Source organism: Mycteria americana, chromosome 2 (genome assembly GCF_035582795.1).
Source record: "Mycteria americana isolate JAX WOST 10 ecotype Jacksonville Zoo and Gardens chromosome 2, USCA_MyAme_1.0, whole genome shotgun sequence".
Classification (NCBI taxonomy): domain Eukaryota; kingdom Metazoa; phylum Chordata; class Aves; order Ciconiiformes; family Ciconiidae; genus Mycteria; species Mycteria americana.
In genome coordinates, this window is record NC_134366.1 from 107657706 (window position 1) to 107677375 (window position 19670).

The following is a 19670-nucleotide window of genomic DNA, read 5'->3' on the forward strand; positions in this document are numbered from 1 at the left end:
AGGAACTTTAGCAAGTCTTTCGAAATATCCTATTACTACTACAACTAACTATGAACTATGGGGGAGGGAGATAACTCTCATTCAAGTGAGGAGGTGGTGGACCCAATTGAAAAGCAAAAGATGCAGTCTGAGGTGGACAAAAGAAACCTCAAGAATGAAAAAACAGTGTGGAAAGTGGCCCATCTCAAGTGTATGCATGCAGATAAGGAAGGGCCAAGAGGACAGCATCATGGCAGAAGCTCTCACATTTTTCTTGCATAACCAGCACAAGTAGGCGCCAATTTGAAGTGCCTGCTCACTAGTGCATGCAGCATGGGAACAAAACAGGGGAAATTAGAGCTCTGTGTGCAGTTACAGGGCTACAGTCTAAGTGGGATGACAGAAATGTGGCAGGATAGCTTACAAGACTGGAGTGCTGCAATGGATGGATACAGGCTCTTTAGGAAGGACAAGCCAGGAGGGCTGGATGGGGAGTTGCCCTTTAAAGTGAAAGAGTGGGAATACTTGCCTTAGGATGGCTGATGAGCCAGTTGAGAGCATTTGGGTTAGGATTAGAGGGCCGATCAACATTGTGGCAGATGTCTGCTGCAAACTTCCTGATGAGGAAGAAGTTGATGAGACTTTCTTCCAACAACTGGCATTAGCCTCATCTTTGCAAGCCCTGGTCCTCACTGGGGACTTGACATACCCAAATATCTGCTGGAAGGGCAACACAGCAGGGCAGAGGCATTCCAGGAGATTTCAGCACTGTCTCAAATAACATCCTCACAGACAAAATGGTGACTAGACAGGGTGGTCAGACATTTTGACAGCTTGACCAGAGAGGCTGTGCAGTCTCCATCCTTGGAGATATTCAAAGCTCACCTAGACAAGGTGCTGGGCCAGCTGCTCTATTTGACCCCACTTTGAGCACAGGTGTAGGACTAGTTGACCACCAGATGTCCCTTCCAAACTCAGTTCTTCTCTGATTTTATAATTGTTTATAATGGATTTATACAAGAGCAGGACTGTCCAAAGGTCTGCTGACAGGCACAGGCAGGACAAACTAGCATACTACCATGGGTTTGCAGAAAGCTGTGCTTCCTGGCTCATATTACAGAGTATAGAATCATGATCCATGATGTAGGCCACTAGGAGCAAAGATCAGCATAGCAGGCTTCTCTGATGGATACTGGAGAAAAGCTAGAGAGTCCTGAAGAAATTATAAATACACATGGAAGACTGTTCCCCACAGACACCGTGGCTTGTATAGTAAGAACTATGGAATTTAAGTTGTGAGATGTAAGCATAAAATTCAAATATATAATTGTGATGTAGCTGGGTGTGAGGGCTGTGCCCATGTGCACACCCACTGCACTTGGTCATTAATTTCCATTAATTAATAGCAAGGAATTCCCTTGCTAGCATCAGCATAGATGAGGCAAAGGACTGACCTGAGAAAAGGTAACTGAGCTACAGACCTTCACAACAAAGCATTTGACTAATTGGTACAGGAGTTCTCCAGATGAGAATTTCAGACAGTTCCACAGAGTTCTCCAGGCAGTTCCTACGATCCCTAGGCCAACTGATCGGCATTAATTATATGCTTCAATATGTTGATTAACATGCTGAGTGGTGAATCTTGCTGTCTCAGAGACTCCAGGGAAGTTTCTGCTGCAGAAATGACCAAACTACACATTGAAACTCTTTGTGCAGATGCAGCAATGGTCATGTACAAAATATTGTACAGCATTAAGAAGTTAAAATGAGTTTTGTATACAGTTAAGTTTTGTTTGGGGGGGGGGGGTTATTTTTAAGTACTCTGTCCAGGAGTGAAACAGTTCCAACACAAAACAAGCAAAGCACTTTTGCAGAGGTAGATGGCCAAATTTCTGATGCCTGCTTAAATGTTTCTTCCACAGTGAAGGAAAGAATCATGTCCAGGACAAAAATGACCACACAAATTGAGGCGATGAGGAAATTTAATCCTACTGAGGCCAAGCCTGAGGGAAAAAATGAGAGATCCATATTCAATACTCTGGAGACAATACTGTTGAAACTGTGCATACACAAATTTTCCTAAACAATGTCCACAAATTCCACTTAAGAGAGAGCTCTTGGAAAATGATCCTCTGATAAATGCAGCCTATAAGCCTGGTAACTATAAAACACAGGCAGATGACAGGACTGAGAGAGTAGGTTGGACAGCAACAAATGGACTAACACTAGTGATGCTAGATCAATACAGGGTGATTCAGATTGCCTAAAAACTAACTTGAAGGGTAATGGAGACACCCTGGGCAATATTACAGGGAACCCAGTAGCAAACATGACCCTTCAGAAGCCAGTCTACAACGTAAAGCTGGTGAGTAAAACTCTCCCAGAAAAAGAAACCTGAGAGAAATGAGAATTGGAATCCAGTTCAGTTATATATATTGAGAGTGAAATTACAGAGGTATGGACAAAGGAAGAGAAAATCCAAATCTGTTCTTCTTTGTTTTAACTCTGAAATAATAAGGGCAATGTGGTGCACCATTGTCTTATTCTGGTGTAGTCCAAGATTTATACAAGGAAGTCAACATAGTCACTAATAAATATGTGGTATAGAACTGAACTAATATAATGGAGAATGTAGTCAATATGCCCAGGTTCATTACGATCCAACCAAAGCACACGTCCCATTTGAGCTGCAATTTACCTGCCATTCATATGATCTCTCTTTGAGACCCTCTAGTGAACAGCCAGCACAGGGCATTCAAAAGGCGACAACTAGTTCTGTTCTTAAAAGCAGCTTTATCCTTTGTTTCTACTTAAATTCCCCATACCAAACAGAACAGCACTTTTCTGGTAGTGCTCAACAAAACAGTGCCTTCTAGGCACTCTTCAGTTATCTGCAATTCTTACACTGTCTCTCCAATAGGTCTAGTCTTCATAATTGAAAAGACTGAAAAATGTGTCCTCTATAAAGTTCAGCAGACCACTATACATCTTTCCTCATAACTTCTCCAATAACTGCACTCTGTTTAAAAATCACAAATCAAACTTCCTTTACTACACAAAGTAGTTTGAAAAATAAAAGCAACGTGATGATTTCAGACTCTGTTTCTAGAACTTGAAACTGAAAACCCTAAAAAATGAATAGGTTCATGAGTGTCAAAATAATTATATATTCTATGAAAGTATATTCTCTACATTCACTTCCAGTGACAGCTTACAGTTGGACAAATATTTATTTTACCTGTTTAGATAACTGCTCTTCACAGAGTTTGTAGAGTGTATAGAATTTTCGACTAAGGACTTGGTTGTCTCGGAAACCAGCACTTGCCAGCTTGACTCGCATAATAATGCTACGGTCAGGCACCATCATAGCAACTGTGCGAAACTGAATCTTCAGATTTTCTGGAAGTTCCTGTCGTCCTGCATAGCCAGGGTTCTGAAAAATGCAAAATATAAAATAAAATATTATATAATGAAAGCAGGATAGGAAGGTTTATCTTTTCTGATAATTATTTGGCAAACACAGGAGCATATGCCAGATTACAAAGGGTAACTCGAACATGTCACAGTTACACATCACTACCCAGTTGCCTAAAACTGCAGTTCATGAAGTATGTGGTATCACGTGTTATCTGGAGATGCCCAAGACACACAGACATAGACAGACAACCACTTACAGTTCTTGTTGGAGCTGTTTTAAATGGTTAGCTCCTCAGGGTCTTGACAGTGTTCCAGTGCTGGAGGTTACTGTCCTTGTGAGCATTCCCAGACCATTTCAGTGCAAAGTCAGTCAAGCAGTGGAAGCATTACTGAACATAATTTAAACTAATGCATCTGACCTTTCACTGAAGATGTCGAAGTCATTCATGTGACTACTGCGTGGCTCAGCTGTGAGAACAGTAGTTGCTGGCTATGCAGTGATAACTTCTTAAACTCTTCCATCTGTTTCCAAACTGCCTTCCCACTGGCCTTTGTATGCCACTAATTTGTCCTCTTTCTCAGATTAAAGTGGTAATATTAACATCTTTTCAAGGGGAGGAAACCTTGAAATAAAGACAAACGCTTCCATTCTGAGTTGTGGGTATGTAGCCTACAGCTAAGGAGGGGGAGATACAAAGAGGCTTTTAAGGTATTATTACGCTTTCCTGCTTCTTTGCCTCCTGCACTGCTAGAAGCAGTCCACAGGCACCAAAGATAAATCTTCAGGAGGTCAGTGAACCAGAGTGAGGGTGGTTTCCTTCATGCTGTCATACAGAAGGATTGTGGTCAAAAGTTCTTCACAGGTGGTGAAATACTGACCAGACGAACTATAGTAGTCCTTGCAGTGGTCAATTGCTTCTGTTTTATTTTGAAAGACTTTGACTAAAAATATGACATGGTTGGGTTTAGACTCAATCTGTCAAATGTTCAGCTTAAAAAGCCCTTAAAATAGGTAGTTAATGATAACTGCATACCTCAAGTCCTAAGTTCCAGTTAAAAATATGGGGAAGAGAAAATATCATCATTATTATTTGACCAAATTATTGTTCAAATTGTATTCACTATTTTCTAACAGACAGTTAGACAGTTCCAATGATTTCAACAGGGAAATTTTAATGGGAAATGAGATAGGAAAGATTTTTCACAATTATGCCATTTACACGTATTCACACACATACCATAGTCAGAAATATACCAAATTCTCTGTCCATGTCAACAACATCACCATCAGTGAAAATGAACTGAGCTTTCTTATTTTTCTTACACTGAAGTACGATATATATCTGCTGAGCAGCTACTGATAAAACTGGAAGTTCAATGCGGTTAAATTCATCAAAGCAACCCCATGCACCTGACTGGGCTAAACCTAAAAAAGCAAAAAGAAAAATATTTTGTTAAAATAGCAGATCCAACAACAATAATTTATACAGAAAATATAGCATGTTCTATATAACTCAATGTAACATGAGAAGAACAGAGAGTATGAACACAGAGTAAAATGAGAAGTAAGAACTCAAAATAAATTGGGCTGGGCATTAATGACACCCAGAAAAAGAATTACACCTTGGAAGAAAGATATACAAGCTTCTTTACAAAGAATCCTACACTTTTACAGCAACCATAAGGCAGAAAGTTTTCAATAATATTGTATATAGCACCTAGAAGCATAAACATGTATATAGCATGGAAACTCATCTATGCAAGGGGTGGAACTGTCAAAGATGAGCTTGAGAGACAACCTACCTAAACGAAAAGCACAGAATCAAATTCAGAAATCACTGCATTTGTGACAGAAGCATTGTAGCATTTTATAACAATTAATTCATAGGTCAAAGTTGTTGGAGAATAACAGCCTGCTGTTCAAGAGAGAGGAATCTGATGTCACACTTACAACTGTTGTTTGGAACAGGCCATGGAGTTCTAGACAGACATTAGTATCCATAAACATCATGAAATGAATGTCTTTTGGGAGAGTCAAGTACTCCTGTATCATGCTAGCGGGATTGAAATAGGAGACTCTACAGTGGCAGCTTTCCAGAGCAGTAGTGGGAAACCTACGTAATCCCCTGCTATTCCACATCCATTTCACGAGAGACAAAGGCTAGTAAGTCTGCGCAGGAACTTCATAGATGCCTGCTCCTCCCTTCCCAAAGCTAACACTGGCCTAGTATTTCCTATTGCCTGGGTCCAGCAAGGACCTGGATCAGTACTTTAACTGGTGCTACAAACAAATGTTCAGAGGTGCTTAATTCATTCCACTGGGCTGGTGGAGCTCAGTTTGGCTTAAGCTGTTTGAAGGCAGTGCTAAATACAGAAATAAAGCACATGTCCAAGAAAAGGACACATTTGTGTCCACACATTTGTGTGTTTGCAATGTTGAACAACTATGCCCAGAGCTCCCCTGAATCCCCACACTTTATATGGCAATGCTTATAGCACTGGTAAAATAAATCAAGGGGTGGTTTATGTGTAATGTTAATTCCTTAAGACACTTAAACTAATCAAAGAGAAAGTACTCAAAAATCAATAATAATACTATTAATACATACTTTTTCTCTTTGTTTCGTTTCCTCTTTCATGTTTTCTTTTCTCTTGTCTTTGCTCTGGCCTGTTCTGCTGATATTATCCTTCTTCCTTTCCCTCTACTGTCCCTTGTCTGATCTTCTCTTGCTCTTTAAGATGTTCCTCTAGGAACTCCCATCTTACTTCAAATCCCCTTGAGGCCCCTCTTATGTTTCTTCTCTGCCCCTTTTCTACTCTGTCCCATCTTCTACTGTGATCAGCTATTATAGCCAAATCAATACTTGTCAGTTTTTGCAGATAGCAAAAAAAGAAAAAAAAAAGAAAATAATTCTTACATTCATTTTTTACCTTTTTTCATGCTCATTAACCACTTCTTTTAATATTGTTGCATTGATTGGTCTTTTTCACCCATGTAATTTTGGAAGAACTCTTCAACAAAATTAGTGGAGTCACATCAGACCACTGGTAGTAGAGCCAAAATTGGCTCCTTAAGATTTTATTCAGCCAGGGCAATACTGCAGATCTCCCATGAAATTCAGTTCAATTCCATATGTAGAGTAATCTTTTTCCTAAACTGCTTCTAACTAATTTCTATGATATTATAAGGAAAAACATGCTCCAAAAGAAAAGAATTTGAAAAGAATAAAAGTCACAGGGACTTAATTACAAAATTTAAAAGCAAATGGAATATATACAAATACCACAATGCCACAATGAAGCAAAGATTAAAGTAATTCTACAGGCAGGCACCAAATTGAAAACATGAAAGGTTCAATCCTACTGTCTTTAAAAACAAATGAAGAATGTTCCTTGACTTCACTGGTGTGGCAGCAAGTCCTTTAACTAATGTTCTCCCTCTTGTATGAGGGATATCAAGGGCCTGGATGCACCAATAGGCCTTAATTGCCCGGACCAGCCTTACCTGGGGCTTCTACCCACACTCTCTGTCCTCTGGTCCAGGAGCTCCATTTCAGCTCAGGCAGGTCTGAGTCTTCAGTCTTTGCCTGAGCTATGTTGTATGTAGAGCTGGGCACAGCCCTATCTCCCGTTATCCTGACTTGCTGACTGAACTTCCTGGAGGACCCCAGAACTATCCATAGTCTTACCTCCAGTCCTGCCTCCCGCTGTTTCTGACTGAACTTCCTAGATGGACGCTGGACCCAGCTTGTTATTTCACCTTGCCTGGTGGTCACTGGACAGCTGATGGAACAAGCTGTCACCAACGTGCTCTGCTCAGGCACTGTGGGACTGTGCCCTGGTCAGTGAAGTCCCTGCCCCTGCCTGTGTGGTGGTCACCATTGGCTCCTGGCTTGTCTTCCCTTGTGGAGCTGCCCCACTCTCGCTGCTCCCTGATGAAAAATTCTTGCAGAGATTTTTCAAATACATTTGGCCCCTTTTGTTGCATGTGTTACATGACTACTAGGATCCATTCTAAAAAAAAAAAAGTTTCGCTAATTTGTTTATTAAACATCAATATCTACTGTTTGGGATACAACAACGAAAAGCCCTAAAGCTGGACATTCTTTAAGAAAGAGGCTTTGTTCCATATAATATTGTCTCTTACACTTACTATCCCTATATTCAAGATTTTTGAAAGAAATTTCTCTACAGAATGGTGAGGTGAGGTTCTAGCCAAACAATTTTTCCTTGGGAAAGGAAAAAAAAATCACTTGTTCTGTAATGCCACCTGCTGCATGGAGTTAGGAAACCTGACTCTCAGGCAAGGCCAATATCCCACAGCTTTGAATAAATTCAGTTCCTGCAAAATCATTCCATTCTGGTGGAGTTTAAAAAGAAAAAGGAAGGAAAATACACATACATGCATACACCCCCACACACATAAGCAAAGGCACAGCAAGCAAACTGTCAGCTGTGTAACAGCTTAGAGACAACATAATTTTGTTGTGCCCTGTCATGCTGTGCATTAATTGCTGTCCCCACACAGAACATAGTATGGTAATCAAATACAGAAATGGACTAAAAGCAGAAAATAAAGGACAAGACTAAAGATATATTTAACTATGTCTAAGAAATGCGACACACACACCCCCAAATCAGTACAGATATCCTACAAACCTGGTCCTCACATGATATAAGAATCACACAGCATAGCTACTTCAAAATGCATCTCTGCAGTTCAGTGCCATGTCCCTTTCCATGTCCGTGGCTCTGTGGCCTAGGTACAGCTGGGTGGCCTGACTCTTGAATGCTACACTGTGGCCACAGTCCCCAGTGCAGGTACTAGGGCCACACACACAAAGAAAGTATGTTGCAGCCGACTGTGACAACCACTGTTCTGCCGTGTGACCCAACAGGCCCTATGTACTGCTCCACACTGGGAAGTCTGGCTAAAAATAGTGTGACTGCAGTAATTAATCATGACAAAGCAGCTATAAACTCTCTTTTGTATTGAAATGACACATCTCTTAAGATTTTACACAGGGGTAGAACTATAGTGACATAATTCAAAGCAAATTTCACTAAAACAGAACTCTGCCTAGCCAAAGTGCAGCCCAGGAGCAGTAAGCTACAAGGTACTCGTTGGTCCTCAAAGAATTTACAGAGCTCCATATTTGGTTTTTCACCTTCTAAATTAAGATAAATATCAAATCTTACATTAAATATTGCATTAAATATCAAATCACAAAAAGATACCTCAGGTAAGACTGGAGTTGTTTGACTGTAACTATAGAAAACAGAACCAAAGCAAACACGACTTTTATACTCACCTACAGACAACCACAGATGAAAGCTTTCCTAAACGGTATTCACCAACACTTTTCAGTAACAGTGATGAAGTACCCCTGATTTGCTGTTCCTGGGCAATTTTAACACTGAATTCGATACAACAGAAAACCTGAAAATTCACCTTCTCACTTGCTTCCCTGGTACTTTCATGGGTTACCTCTGGTCCAATTCAGATGACCAGTTATATCTGAACCTAATTTTTGTTCAAATTTCAAAAATACAACTATCAAAGGTGAAAGTCCAGGCCTTGGACATCTTGACTAGACCATCTGCCTGTGAATAGCTGGAATTGCCCAGGAAAACAAAAGAGGCAGAAAGACAGAGAAACAGGGAGACAGAACCTCAGCTCTGAGCCAACCAGGAGAACTTTAAATTATAATTGCATAGTATACAATATATTGTTATGTTATATATTATATTATATTATATTATTCTATTTCTTTATTCTGAAGATCAAACTTATTGTCCTCACAGAAAAAATCTGGAAACATGGCTGCAGACATGACAACAGCAGTTTCACACCCCCTTTTTCTCCTCACTGCTAAATCTGCTAATGTCTGATAACTTGACCCACAGCACCAGATGAAGTGAAGAGTTTGGAAGAGGAAACACTGGTGATGGAGTAAAAAGCCTATCGCAGACATGTGGAATTCTAAAGAATTTCTCAATGTGTGCACTAAAATATGTAGTATGTTTCATGAGAATTTTCTTATCAGTCTGCATGAAAGCGCTTCTACAGGTATGAAGAACTATCCTTCTATTCCATTAAAGATCTCATATGCATTAAAGAATCTTTCTCTAAACTCACTTTGCTCCTCCTATTAAACCAAAAAAGAGCTCATTTCCTTCCCCAACTTCAGTATATCTGCTCTTCAAGAAATACCAGATATCTTAAAGATGTTTCAACACAAAAATTGTGATTCCAAGCCAGGCCCTTTCAAGTTGTGAAAATAAGTCCAAAACAACTGGTGCCCTTCACAAATGAAAGCATCAATGACTTATGTAAGAACAGAATATTACTTTTCCTCCCAAACACACAACAGTCTGATGAATGCTGAAAAAAATCACCCTATCCAGGTTCTATTCAGTTGGATCTATTATCTAATTCCCAGGCAACACCATCCCACTAGCAAATTGACTGAGGTAAGCAGTCACAGGCATCATGGTTGCCTGAGCACCAATTTGTTGAGTTCTGTAAGCATCTTTTCTAACTCATATTGAACACCAGCATGCCATTAAATGAGGCAGCCAGATAACAAGGACACATTACACAGTATTACTTAGCTTTTGTTGAATATGACGACAATACTACATAGAAAATGGACAGCTTATAGAAAACAACAGACAAAGGAAACTGGGCCCTAAAACTCAGCTCATGTTCTTAGACACAATGATTGTGCCCTGTTTTACTAAAAGAAGGCAATGACAAGCTGCAGTTATCACTATTGCCTCAGTCTGAAATGAGAAAGGATAAGTTACCAAAGTGCTCAGGATAAGAAGGCAGAAACAAAGCAAGGATACAGAGACTAGATGTCTGGGTTGACACAAGTCAGTAACAGTTTAATACAAAGAAGTGAAATCACCAAGGAGTTGCGAAAAAAGATGGTAACATAAAGAGATACAAACATTCTCACAGAAGGAGCGGAGAGGAAAAGGACAACAGCTTGGTGAGATCAAAGACAAACCCACTCCGAGGAGAAACAAAGGCTGACATCCCCCCTCTGGACTGATGACTTCTGTCTGTCTTCTGCTCTCACTGCTCATAGGAGCACTGAGCCAGTTTCAGCCTTCTCCAAGGCAGTGAATGCCTGCATTAACCTAAAAAGACCAAAGCTAAAGCTAAAGCCAGAAGACTATCTAAAAGGCTGCCTAATGCTTTAAATGATGACTGTGATCAAACTTTCCATTCTTGTGGCATTAGCAGAATGTCTAGCTAGAAGAGTGGTTTCTTCATGGGACCAGTTCAGGACTGGGGATTAAACTCTCAGAAGAGCTAAGGATGGTCACTAGGTCTACCATCTGCTGCTTCCATATTTACTGCACTACCTCAGATTCCTGCTATGGAAATGATAGGGCTGCTCTAGCAGGGGCACTTTATCCTCTCTCTTTGTAGCAGTGTCTCCTTGACTGTTTTCTCCAGCTATCCTGCTTGCTCCAGGCTGGCCCCTTACTGCAGCTCCAACTAGGGAAATCCCCAGTAGGAGGGAAGGCAACAGACATGAGCATGCCTCAGAGAGAGAGAGACAGAGAGAGACTGAGAGAGAGAGCGCGGTTCCTTTTCAAAGCTCAGTGTATCTGTTCTGTCATGGCTCATGGCTCAGAGGAATAGGGAATGGAGGCTGGCTGAGGCAAAGAAAGCAAGAATGGAAATGTTTCTTTTTTATCTGTTTTCACGTTCTTATAAATGGAGCTAATGTATTCAATTAGTGAGAAGCAGGACATTCTGCAGAATGCACAGACAGCTATGAAACTTCTGAGCCATGGTCAGAAAAACTTGTCAAACTGGTTAAATCATTTTTTTTCTTCTTTCTCTGCTCTACTTCTTCCCATTTCCCTCTTTTTGATATGGCCATTAAAGAAAGTTAACAAATTAATGAGGCCTAAAAATATCGGTAAAAGAACAAAAGGATTAGGAGGAAGAACAGTAGACCAGTGAAGTCAGTACAAGTACTGCTTTTAACTCAGTTCTTCCCAAATACGTACTATTGGTCTTCTTGATCAGCCACAAACAAACCCAGTAAGACCTCAGAAGAGATAAGAGAGAAATATGGAAAATCTTTTAAAAATTAATTACAAAAACACCTTAATCCAAACCTGGCATACCTTTCAGGCTTTCTGTCTCCATTAAAAAAGCTTAACTGGATACTTTTAAGCTCTTAAATAAGAAGCCAAAGACAAAAGTTAGTTCTATTAAAATCTTGGCCAGCTTTGCTGGCTTCTTAATTAAAACTAGAAATGATCTCCAGGTTATATCTTAACCTTCAGAAGATATCACTACTGTTAAAATTCTGTTTATGACACCTTTTGTTAGATTTAAGAGCCCACCACTCACAGAAAATGGTGGCGTTCTGTGGTCTGCCAGTCCATATAACCCATAGTAGCTATATACAAGAAAACAGACATAATGGAGTCCACAGATATTGGATCACCTGATCACTGTTTGCAGAGCTGACTTCAAAGCTCTGCTTATCATAAAAAGTTATCACAGTTTGACCACTATCTCATTTTCCTGGTTTCAAAAAAGTTCTAGAGTTCGAAATAAGCCACTGCATCACTTTGCATGTTTCTCTGCCTTGCGCAACATCATCGAGCAAAAACATTGAACAAAAATGGCAAGGAGGGCTAAATATCCTCCCCCTTGGGATGGGTGGGATAGAGTCATAAAGAAGTAAGTAGAAAGGATTAAAAGGGAAATGGAAAAGAGGCCAAAGATAGGAAACACCCTCCAAGATTAAAAAAAAAACCTGGAAAGCATGCAGGAAGAAAAAAAGAAAAAAAAGGAGAAATAATCAAATATCAGGCAAAGTTGATGAGCGCCTGGAAATAAAAGGAAACAGAGAAGAAAATACCTTACTAATTATTGCTAACTCACTAGTGAAGAGACAAAAACTTATGACTCTAAAATGACAAACCAGATTATTTCTTACCTTTATAGATACGGCCAAGTCCTCTGTAGTCCATTTGGTCTGAACAATTGAAAACAACAACATATTTTCCCAGGCATTTGCCCATGTCTTTAGTTGTCTCTGTTTTCCCTGTCCCTGCAGGCCCTGCTGGTGCACCACCCATACTCATGCCCAGGGCCTGTGCCAGAGTGATGTAACACCTAGAGACAGAATGAGGAGTTCTATTAATCTTTTCCTACTATTAATTACTTGAAGTCCATTAATGTAACCACAGAAGTTGTATTATACAGAGCTGGGGAAGGGGGCAGAAATGGGTGTGCTTCCCTGTGGTAAGTCCTCAGTCACCCCCTTTGCACACTGTGAAGCTGAGTTACCTGGTACCACCTGTGCTCCACCTGCAGAAAAGCAGCATCCAGCACAGCGATGACTGCAACAGCCCAGGAAATGCACAAGCCAATTCTAAATCCCAAATACCAAAATACTGTAGTATTGTGATTTTCTCACACTATCATATGCCCTCCCTCCATGACTCAGCCTTATGCTGCAGCACCCAGACCTGCTGGGTTTCTGCCTTTTTTCCCCATCTTCATACTCTCTCCCCAGAGCACACAAGATGGGCTCTCTGATCTGGCAATAGGAAGGCACAGAGGCTGGAAGCAGCTCCTGTTCTTGTCATTTCCCTATCAGCATGCCAAACCAGAGCAATGCTGCCAGACACATTAGGTCTTTGAGTTCCAGGAGGAGACTGGACGAGAGGGAAAATTGTAATGGGCAAGGGAGAAAGGAGGTATCCATGAACCCCAGAATCGTCTTCTGCGTCAGCCTCCATCCTGGGTTGACATCCCCAGGTTTAAGTCTCACCTCCCCAGATGGTGTGGAGACCACTGAAGGGTATAGGAAGACTGCCATTCTAATCTACAATGCTCCAAAATCCCAGTAAGCCCATTTTAACACTGTGAAACTCAATAGCTTTATGATACATCTGGGGAGAGAAAATGGGCACTGAAAAAAACCAAATGATACCAGCTAGTATCACTTCCTATAAAATAATACAGTACTCATGCTAATATAATAGCAGTAATAATGCTTTATCACCTTATTACTTAGTAATCAGTTAACAGGCACTCAGTTAACACAGAAAAAATACCACTCCTAACAGTTCTGCTACTGAAAATGAGGTAAGGACAAACTGTATACATAGTACAAGACCTAAATAGAACTTGCATTTCATTTTTTGTACCTGCCATGACATGGTCTGTGCCTGACATTATGTTTAGGAGCACTCAATTTCAGTCCCATTAACTTAATGTAATGTACTACTGCCAGTGTGTATTTATCATGTGCTTCGGGAATCTTTCTGAACACAAAATCATTAGCCAAACAGCACTTGACTCCAAGTTGATTAATGGAAAGCAAAGATATCATTACCTGAAAATTGTCAGAAACTCATAAAAGTCCATATAGCAATATTAAAAATATTAAAATGGAAAAAGCCCATAAGGGGAATAAAATCTGTTCTTATGCAACACTGCTTAGGTATGTAAGTTTCCCATGCCACACTAGAAAACATCCTTGCTTCAAATACTCTTTCAATGTATGACAGTGGATAGCCACCAATCCCTGCAGGTCTGTTTGGCTCTTCTCAGTTTGCCCAAAGACAGATACCTCTGTTCCTTTTTGTTGTTATTATTATACTTTAAACTCATTCAAAAGACTCATTTTCTTCAATAATGTCACCCTGCACTAGTTTTCAATCTCGTGTGACATAGCACCTTGAATCAATTCCTAACCAATTAGGTTGCAATTTTAATTCTGTGAACAAATTTTGAATGACAACATTTTCTTGATACTGTCTCTCCCGGTGGGCAAAAATATTGTCTGTGTAGTAGTGCGGCCATACCACTAATCAACTGCATGTTTACTGCTGCAAACAGATCTCGATCTAGCATAGGAATAGTACAGTACATAACATAGAATTTTGCAGATGTGTGTTACATATTAAAAGCCAGGTATCCAAGCATAGGGTTTTGGCTCTCTTAAATAGCTCACTGGGCATAATTTTGGTTCAGAAATTAGCAAAAGTCTGAAATGTCACTAGTAAATAAAATCTATTATTTTATTTAATAGCACGGAGAGTGCAAAGACAATTCCAACATTAATTCAACAGCCTGCAGTCATTCTTCACACAACAAATGAGTGAACATGCACAGTATTTTGACATTCTTATCCACACTTCAAAGAACAAGCTCTGGCATAGCAAATACATCTGCCTCTTGTCTAGCTGAAGCACTACCGAGTACTTCAGGAAAATATGCATCTAATGGAGTTTGTACTGTGCTGTATAACTAACACTCCAGCAATAAAAAGTTCTCCTTATGTTTTGCCCTCAGAGCTTTTTCTGTGTTTGTAGTCCTGTAATTCTCCATAGGCCTTGCTTAAAACCATATTGGCACTAGTTATTCAATGACTGCTTTTTCCTCTAGGGTGACTTCAAATGAATCACTTGCCATAATCCCAAATTCTCATGCAACTACTAGCTTATTGAAAGCAGCAATATATTGTTTTTTAGATCCACCCTGTTTACGCTGGTGAAGTGTACGGCATTTCAGCTATATTTATCTTGAGCGCAAGTAAGTTCTTCAATGCCTACCACAGCACATACAGCTCAAGTAAACACTCAAAGAAAATTCAAGACCCCTCCTAGGGGTGCCTGGTTTCGCTAGCTGAATATATAAGCACTGGCCTCTGCTGTTCACCATCGATATTGCAGCACTATAGTGCAACCAAAGTAAGAATTCTGACTCATGAAAATTAAAGGAATTAAGTCGAAGGAATTAAGTCTTAGCTCCAGTACTATGCACTGCATTCTTTTTATAACTACCTGTCAGTTAAGGGAGTTATAACAAGCCTGTCTGTACACCCTAAGTATTCATTGCAGTAGGTGAACTCTACGTCAGTGATTTGGATAATGCATTTATCCAAGTCTTCAAGAAAATAAAATCGAGACTGTTTTTGCCATTCAAAATCAGACGGAGATTTAATGTTCATACGGACCTATAATAGAAAAGAAAAATCATTAATGCAGAAACAAAACAGTATAACATTTAGTCTTAAATTCCATACAGAAAAAAAGTCTGCTATGCATAAATTCAAGAGCTGAAAGAACAAGCACAGAATCAGTCAGGAGTCAAGACATCCAGAATTGTCTTTTCAAACCTGACTATGACATGCCCTGAGCCTTTTGACCACTTTGAGTTTCCTCTGAATTGTGTACAGAGATTATGAATTGTGTCTTACAGAGATATTGAAGAACAGTGATGGAAAGCTTCATAAAAAACTAAGTAACAAGACTGGTTACACTGCATGGTATCTAGTGCCATTACTCACAGAAATACTAAATCGTGGACAACACCTGAATATATTGTACACATGTCTATGTGTTTATTTGGGATGTATTTTTCACTGTGAACTTGCCACACACATATTTAGATTTGTGGCAGATTAGTAGATCTTCATTCATTATTTTTGACACTTAATCTCAAAACCACCAGCCTCTTACAGAATACGTAGTCCTGTTTATTGGCCTTGCAGACATGGTGTAAGGTGAAGAGGAGGTTCTGGATTCTCAGCCACTTCCCTTTACTTTCTCTCAATCACAAAAGGACGTGTTTAGCAGAGAATAGAACGTTTTGAGAGAAAAGGATAGTATTACATGTACCAACTAAGAATCCTTTCCCCAGTTTTGGACTTGCCCCCCTCTTTAGTTCACATACGGACCCTTTACATTTAACCAATTTTCTGTGATGTAATTTTATTATAATATGACATTAAATTAACTGATAATGGAATGTCCAATTAAGAAAATAATTATGAAAATAAATTTAACATTTTCAGAGGATATGGGCAGAGGATAAAACTGCATGCCTATCTTCGAAGCTGGCAGTTTTCTTCCTAATTTTCAGTATTTTTCTGTATGATTTTCTATGTTTCTTTACGCATGCACTTAATTTTTATCTTTCTAACATATATGCATAAATTAAACAATGCAATATTGAATTATTGACCTTTGCAACATGCACGCTTTTTGAAAGTTATTTTACTTCCATTTTTATAATTATAGTTTCACATATTCAGTATACTTATCTAAAGGAAGTCTGATGCAAGTCAATTATAAAAAAAATTAAAATAACTGTTCTGGTTATTGTTGCTACCCTTTTCAAATATATGGAGCCTCACTGCTTTAACTTTTGAATAACTATTACCTTAAATCAACACATAGGCTGGGCTGGAAATCACATGATTGATAGCAATACTAAAGGGACTTTTTTTCCTTTTACATTTCAATTAAATAATGTATTAAATTTTCAATTTGAGAGAATAGTTTAATTTAAAAGTTAAACTCTTTTGCTCTTAAAAGTTAAACTCTTTTGCTCACAGTGAATTTGTGCATGATGGGTATCAACAACCATTTTAAAAACTGAAGTCTGAGTCTAAACCAGAAGTCTAAAAACTATGAACATGCCTATATATAATTCACCCTTATCTCTGTGTGACATCTATATGAAATCAAACTAAATCTGATATGCTATATCACAGCACTAATGTCAGAGCTACTCAAAGAGAATAGATTGTAAAATTTGTTTATAATTTTTTTATATGTGCAAAAACTTCCATACAGAAAGTCCCTTAAAGGTTTTCAAAAACTTACCAAATCATCAAAGATATCCTTCTGGTGCACATGAATGGTGATTAAAGTCTCATATTTGGTGCGCTCCATTCTTGTCAGATTGTGTGTTGTCATGTCAATCAAATCATTTAAAAGTTCCAAAAACTTCTGATTTGTTGTGTGCATTACCTTTTCCGCACAGCATGAACAGCCATATTAATACAAACATAATTTGTTCTTCCAATGTTTAAAATAAAAAATAAAAACCATCTGCAAATGTATGGGCCCATGACATCTATGATCTTCTTTGTATTTATTAGGTTTGGCACTCTAACTCTGGATTTGCAGGTTGCCCTCCATGCGTGCATTCTTAGCCCAACAGAGTACGATAAGGTTATATCTAGGTGAACAGGTCACATCATAAGATTTTATTCCAAGATTGTTGCTCCTTCTGCTACACATTACATCTTCAGCTGATTGCATCCCTGCATATTTTCAGAACCATCAGTCTCTGGTTTTGGGTATTGCACATCAGCCCAAGCAGTATCTACTCTTTAGGGGGAACAGGAACCTGGAGATCTATCACATCCTCTAACCAGAGCCTAGTGTAATTTTAGAAGCAAATGCTAAAATAATAAATTCTTTTGTGGCACCAGATTCTGTTATAAAACTCCACAAAATACAATACTGACTATACAATATTGACTTAGGTAAACAGCATCAGCCTCTGTCAGTGATGTCCCTGGTACACAACGAATTATAAAGCGCTGAGGTTTCAGAAAGGGCAGATCATATATACTCCTGTTCCAGATGTGTGAGAGAACAATAATACTAGCTTTCTGTAAATATATGCAAAGCCTAAAACTCACACTGTTTGCTGAGAAAAAAAAAGCTAAAAACACTGCAAAACTAATGGAGAACTGAACAACCTCCCTGCCCCCCAAACAAACACACACAGTTCATTTTAAGTAAACGAAAGTTGTTTTCTAGTTAATGCAAAAGAAGCTTTGCATCTAGTTAGTTTATGAACTGGAGTGGACTAAAAGCAGGTCTATGCCCTTTTAAACTTCGTACAAGGCAGAAAATGTAGCACTAAGTGGTCTTCTCCATAGTCTAGAGTCTTTGTTTTCATTCAGTATCAAAGTACAGCATGGTACCATTCCCCTGCATTTACTTTTATGGTAGGACGATGTTACTAGTTCTTAATCCAATCTCACTGTATATTCTTGATTAATGCTAATTTGCAACTCTTTATTTCACATCCTCTCCTTCCTCCTTTATAGATTCAGTGTTACTAATAACACCTTGGTGTTAAGAGGATCTTCTCTATGTGTTTGAGATTAAACCAGCACCTCCTCAAATAGCTTCTATTCTTTCCCTTCCCCAGAAAAAGAGGTCATCAGCTGAGGAATCTAATACACTCTGTTAAAGTAGACCGATGCCCATGAAGCACAGTTATTTCCCCAGATTTGGGGAGCTCTTATTTCTTTCCAAATCTGATTTTGGGAAAGTAATAGGATAACATTCCCTATATTCCCAAACTGAGAAATTGTCCCTTCCCAAGATGACTGCACTAACAGAACAACAGAGAAAATCACAGGATTAGGAACAATTCTAAAGCACATGCTGGGGGATGGTGAGGAGGTGTGACTTCAACACTTTTTTTATCATTCTGTTTTCCTGTTAGTTTATTTGTTATTCTGGTTACTTTAACAAGTATTTTGTGCTTTTTCCTACATGTTACTTCTAACTTTTCACAATATGCACTGTTCCAAACAATGCTTTTAATTAATCCCCAAAGATTCATTAAATACTACCTTTTTGTCTGTTTTGGTACTGTTCAGTGCATTCTCTGCATCTCTGGTCCAGATCATTTGAATTCCCAGAAGTCCTATTTGTGCAGGAAACATTGCCTGAAAGTCATACAGCTTAAATCCTGAATCGCTAATGGCCATTGATGCTTGTCTAATGATGGTGTGGATTGTTTTCCTAATCCCATTCAGCAGCTGACCTAACCAGAATTCCACACTGCCCTGAAATAAACAAGAAAGTACTTTTAAAGAATTAGTTTATGAATAATTCACAAGGAGAAAAAGCCCTGCTCGACTTTTTTTTCCAGTCCTTCGTACTCCCATTTCTGTCTTTGTTATTCTCTAATCTTTAAAAGATTCCTCTCCTCCTTCTGCTCCACTGCCCTTCTAGAGATATGTGATGGATTTGGCACTTCACATCAGTACTGCTGAAAAAACAGGTAAAGTAATCGTTACAGAATGACACAAATGGCCTGTCCTTTCTGGCCTTTGCTCTTGCTGTTCACATAGGAAGGTTTTCATTGAGCTAGTCAAATAATAGCATGATGCGATACTGTTGGTCTCTACAACATGAATCTACTTTAAATCAAATCATGAAAAACTGTAATATATAATTACATTACCTGAGCTAAAACTGGTTCAATAATATTGACCTGTTCTCCTTCTTGAGATTCAAACAATAAAATCTGGTCATAGTTTTTTTCATGAAATCCCACTCGGTTAACATTGTCAAACAGACTTAATAAATGTGCCTACAACAGAATCAGAAAAAAAACCTCCATAAACTGATCTGATATGGCATTATTACTTTGCCTTTAAGTCCTGTATTAGAAGATTCAA

General features: G+C 39.0%; 1 protein-coding gene across 1 annotated transcript in view; it reads right to left on the reverse strand.

Annotated features, from left to right (window-relative positions):
• LOC142405960 (dynein axonemal heavy chain 5-like) overlaps positions 1 to 19670 on the reverse strand; it is a 173474-nt gene that overhangs the window by 101996 nt on the left and 51808 nt on the right. The window contains exons 38-44 of the mRNA XM_075494186.1: positions 19454 to 19582; positions 18837 to 19052; positions 17062 to 17208; positions 15235 to 15407; positions 12375 to 12553; positions 4635 to 4822; positions 3218 to 3412 (exon numbers count right to left, since the gene is read on the reverse strand). Of these exons, the coding sequence (XP_075350301.1) occupies positions 3218 to 3412; positions 4635 to 4822; positions 12375 to 12553; positions 15235 to 15407; positions 17062 to 17208; positions 18837 to 19052; positions 19454 to 19582 (1227 nt within the window). The remainder of the gene's footprint in view (positions 1 to 3217; positions 3413 to 4634; positions 4823 to 12374; positions 12554 to 15234; positions 15408 to 17061; positions 17209 to 18836; positions 19053 to 19453; positions 19583 to 19670) is intronic.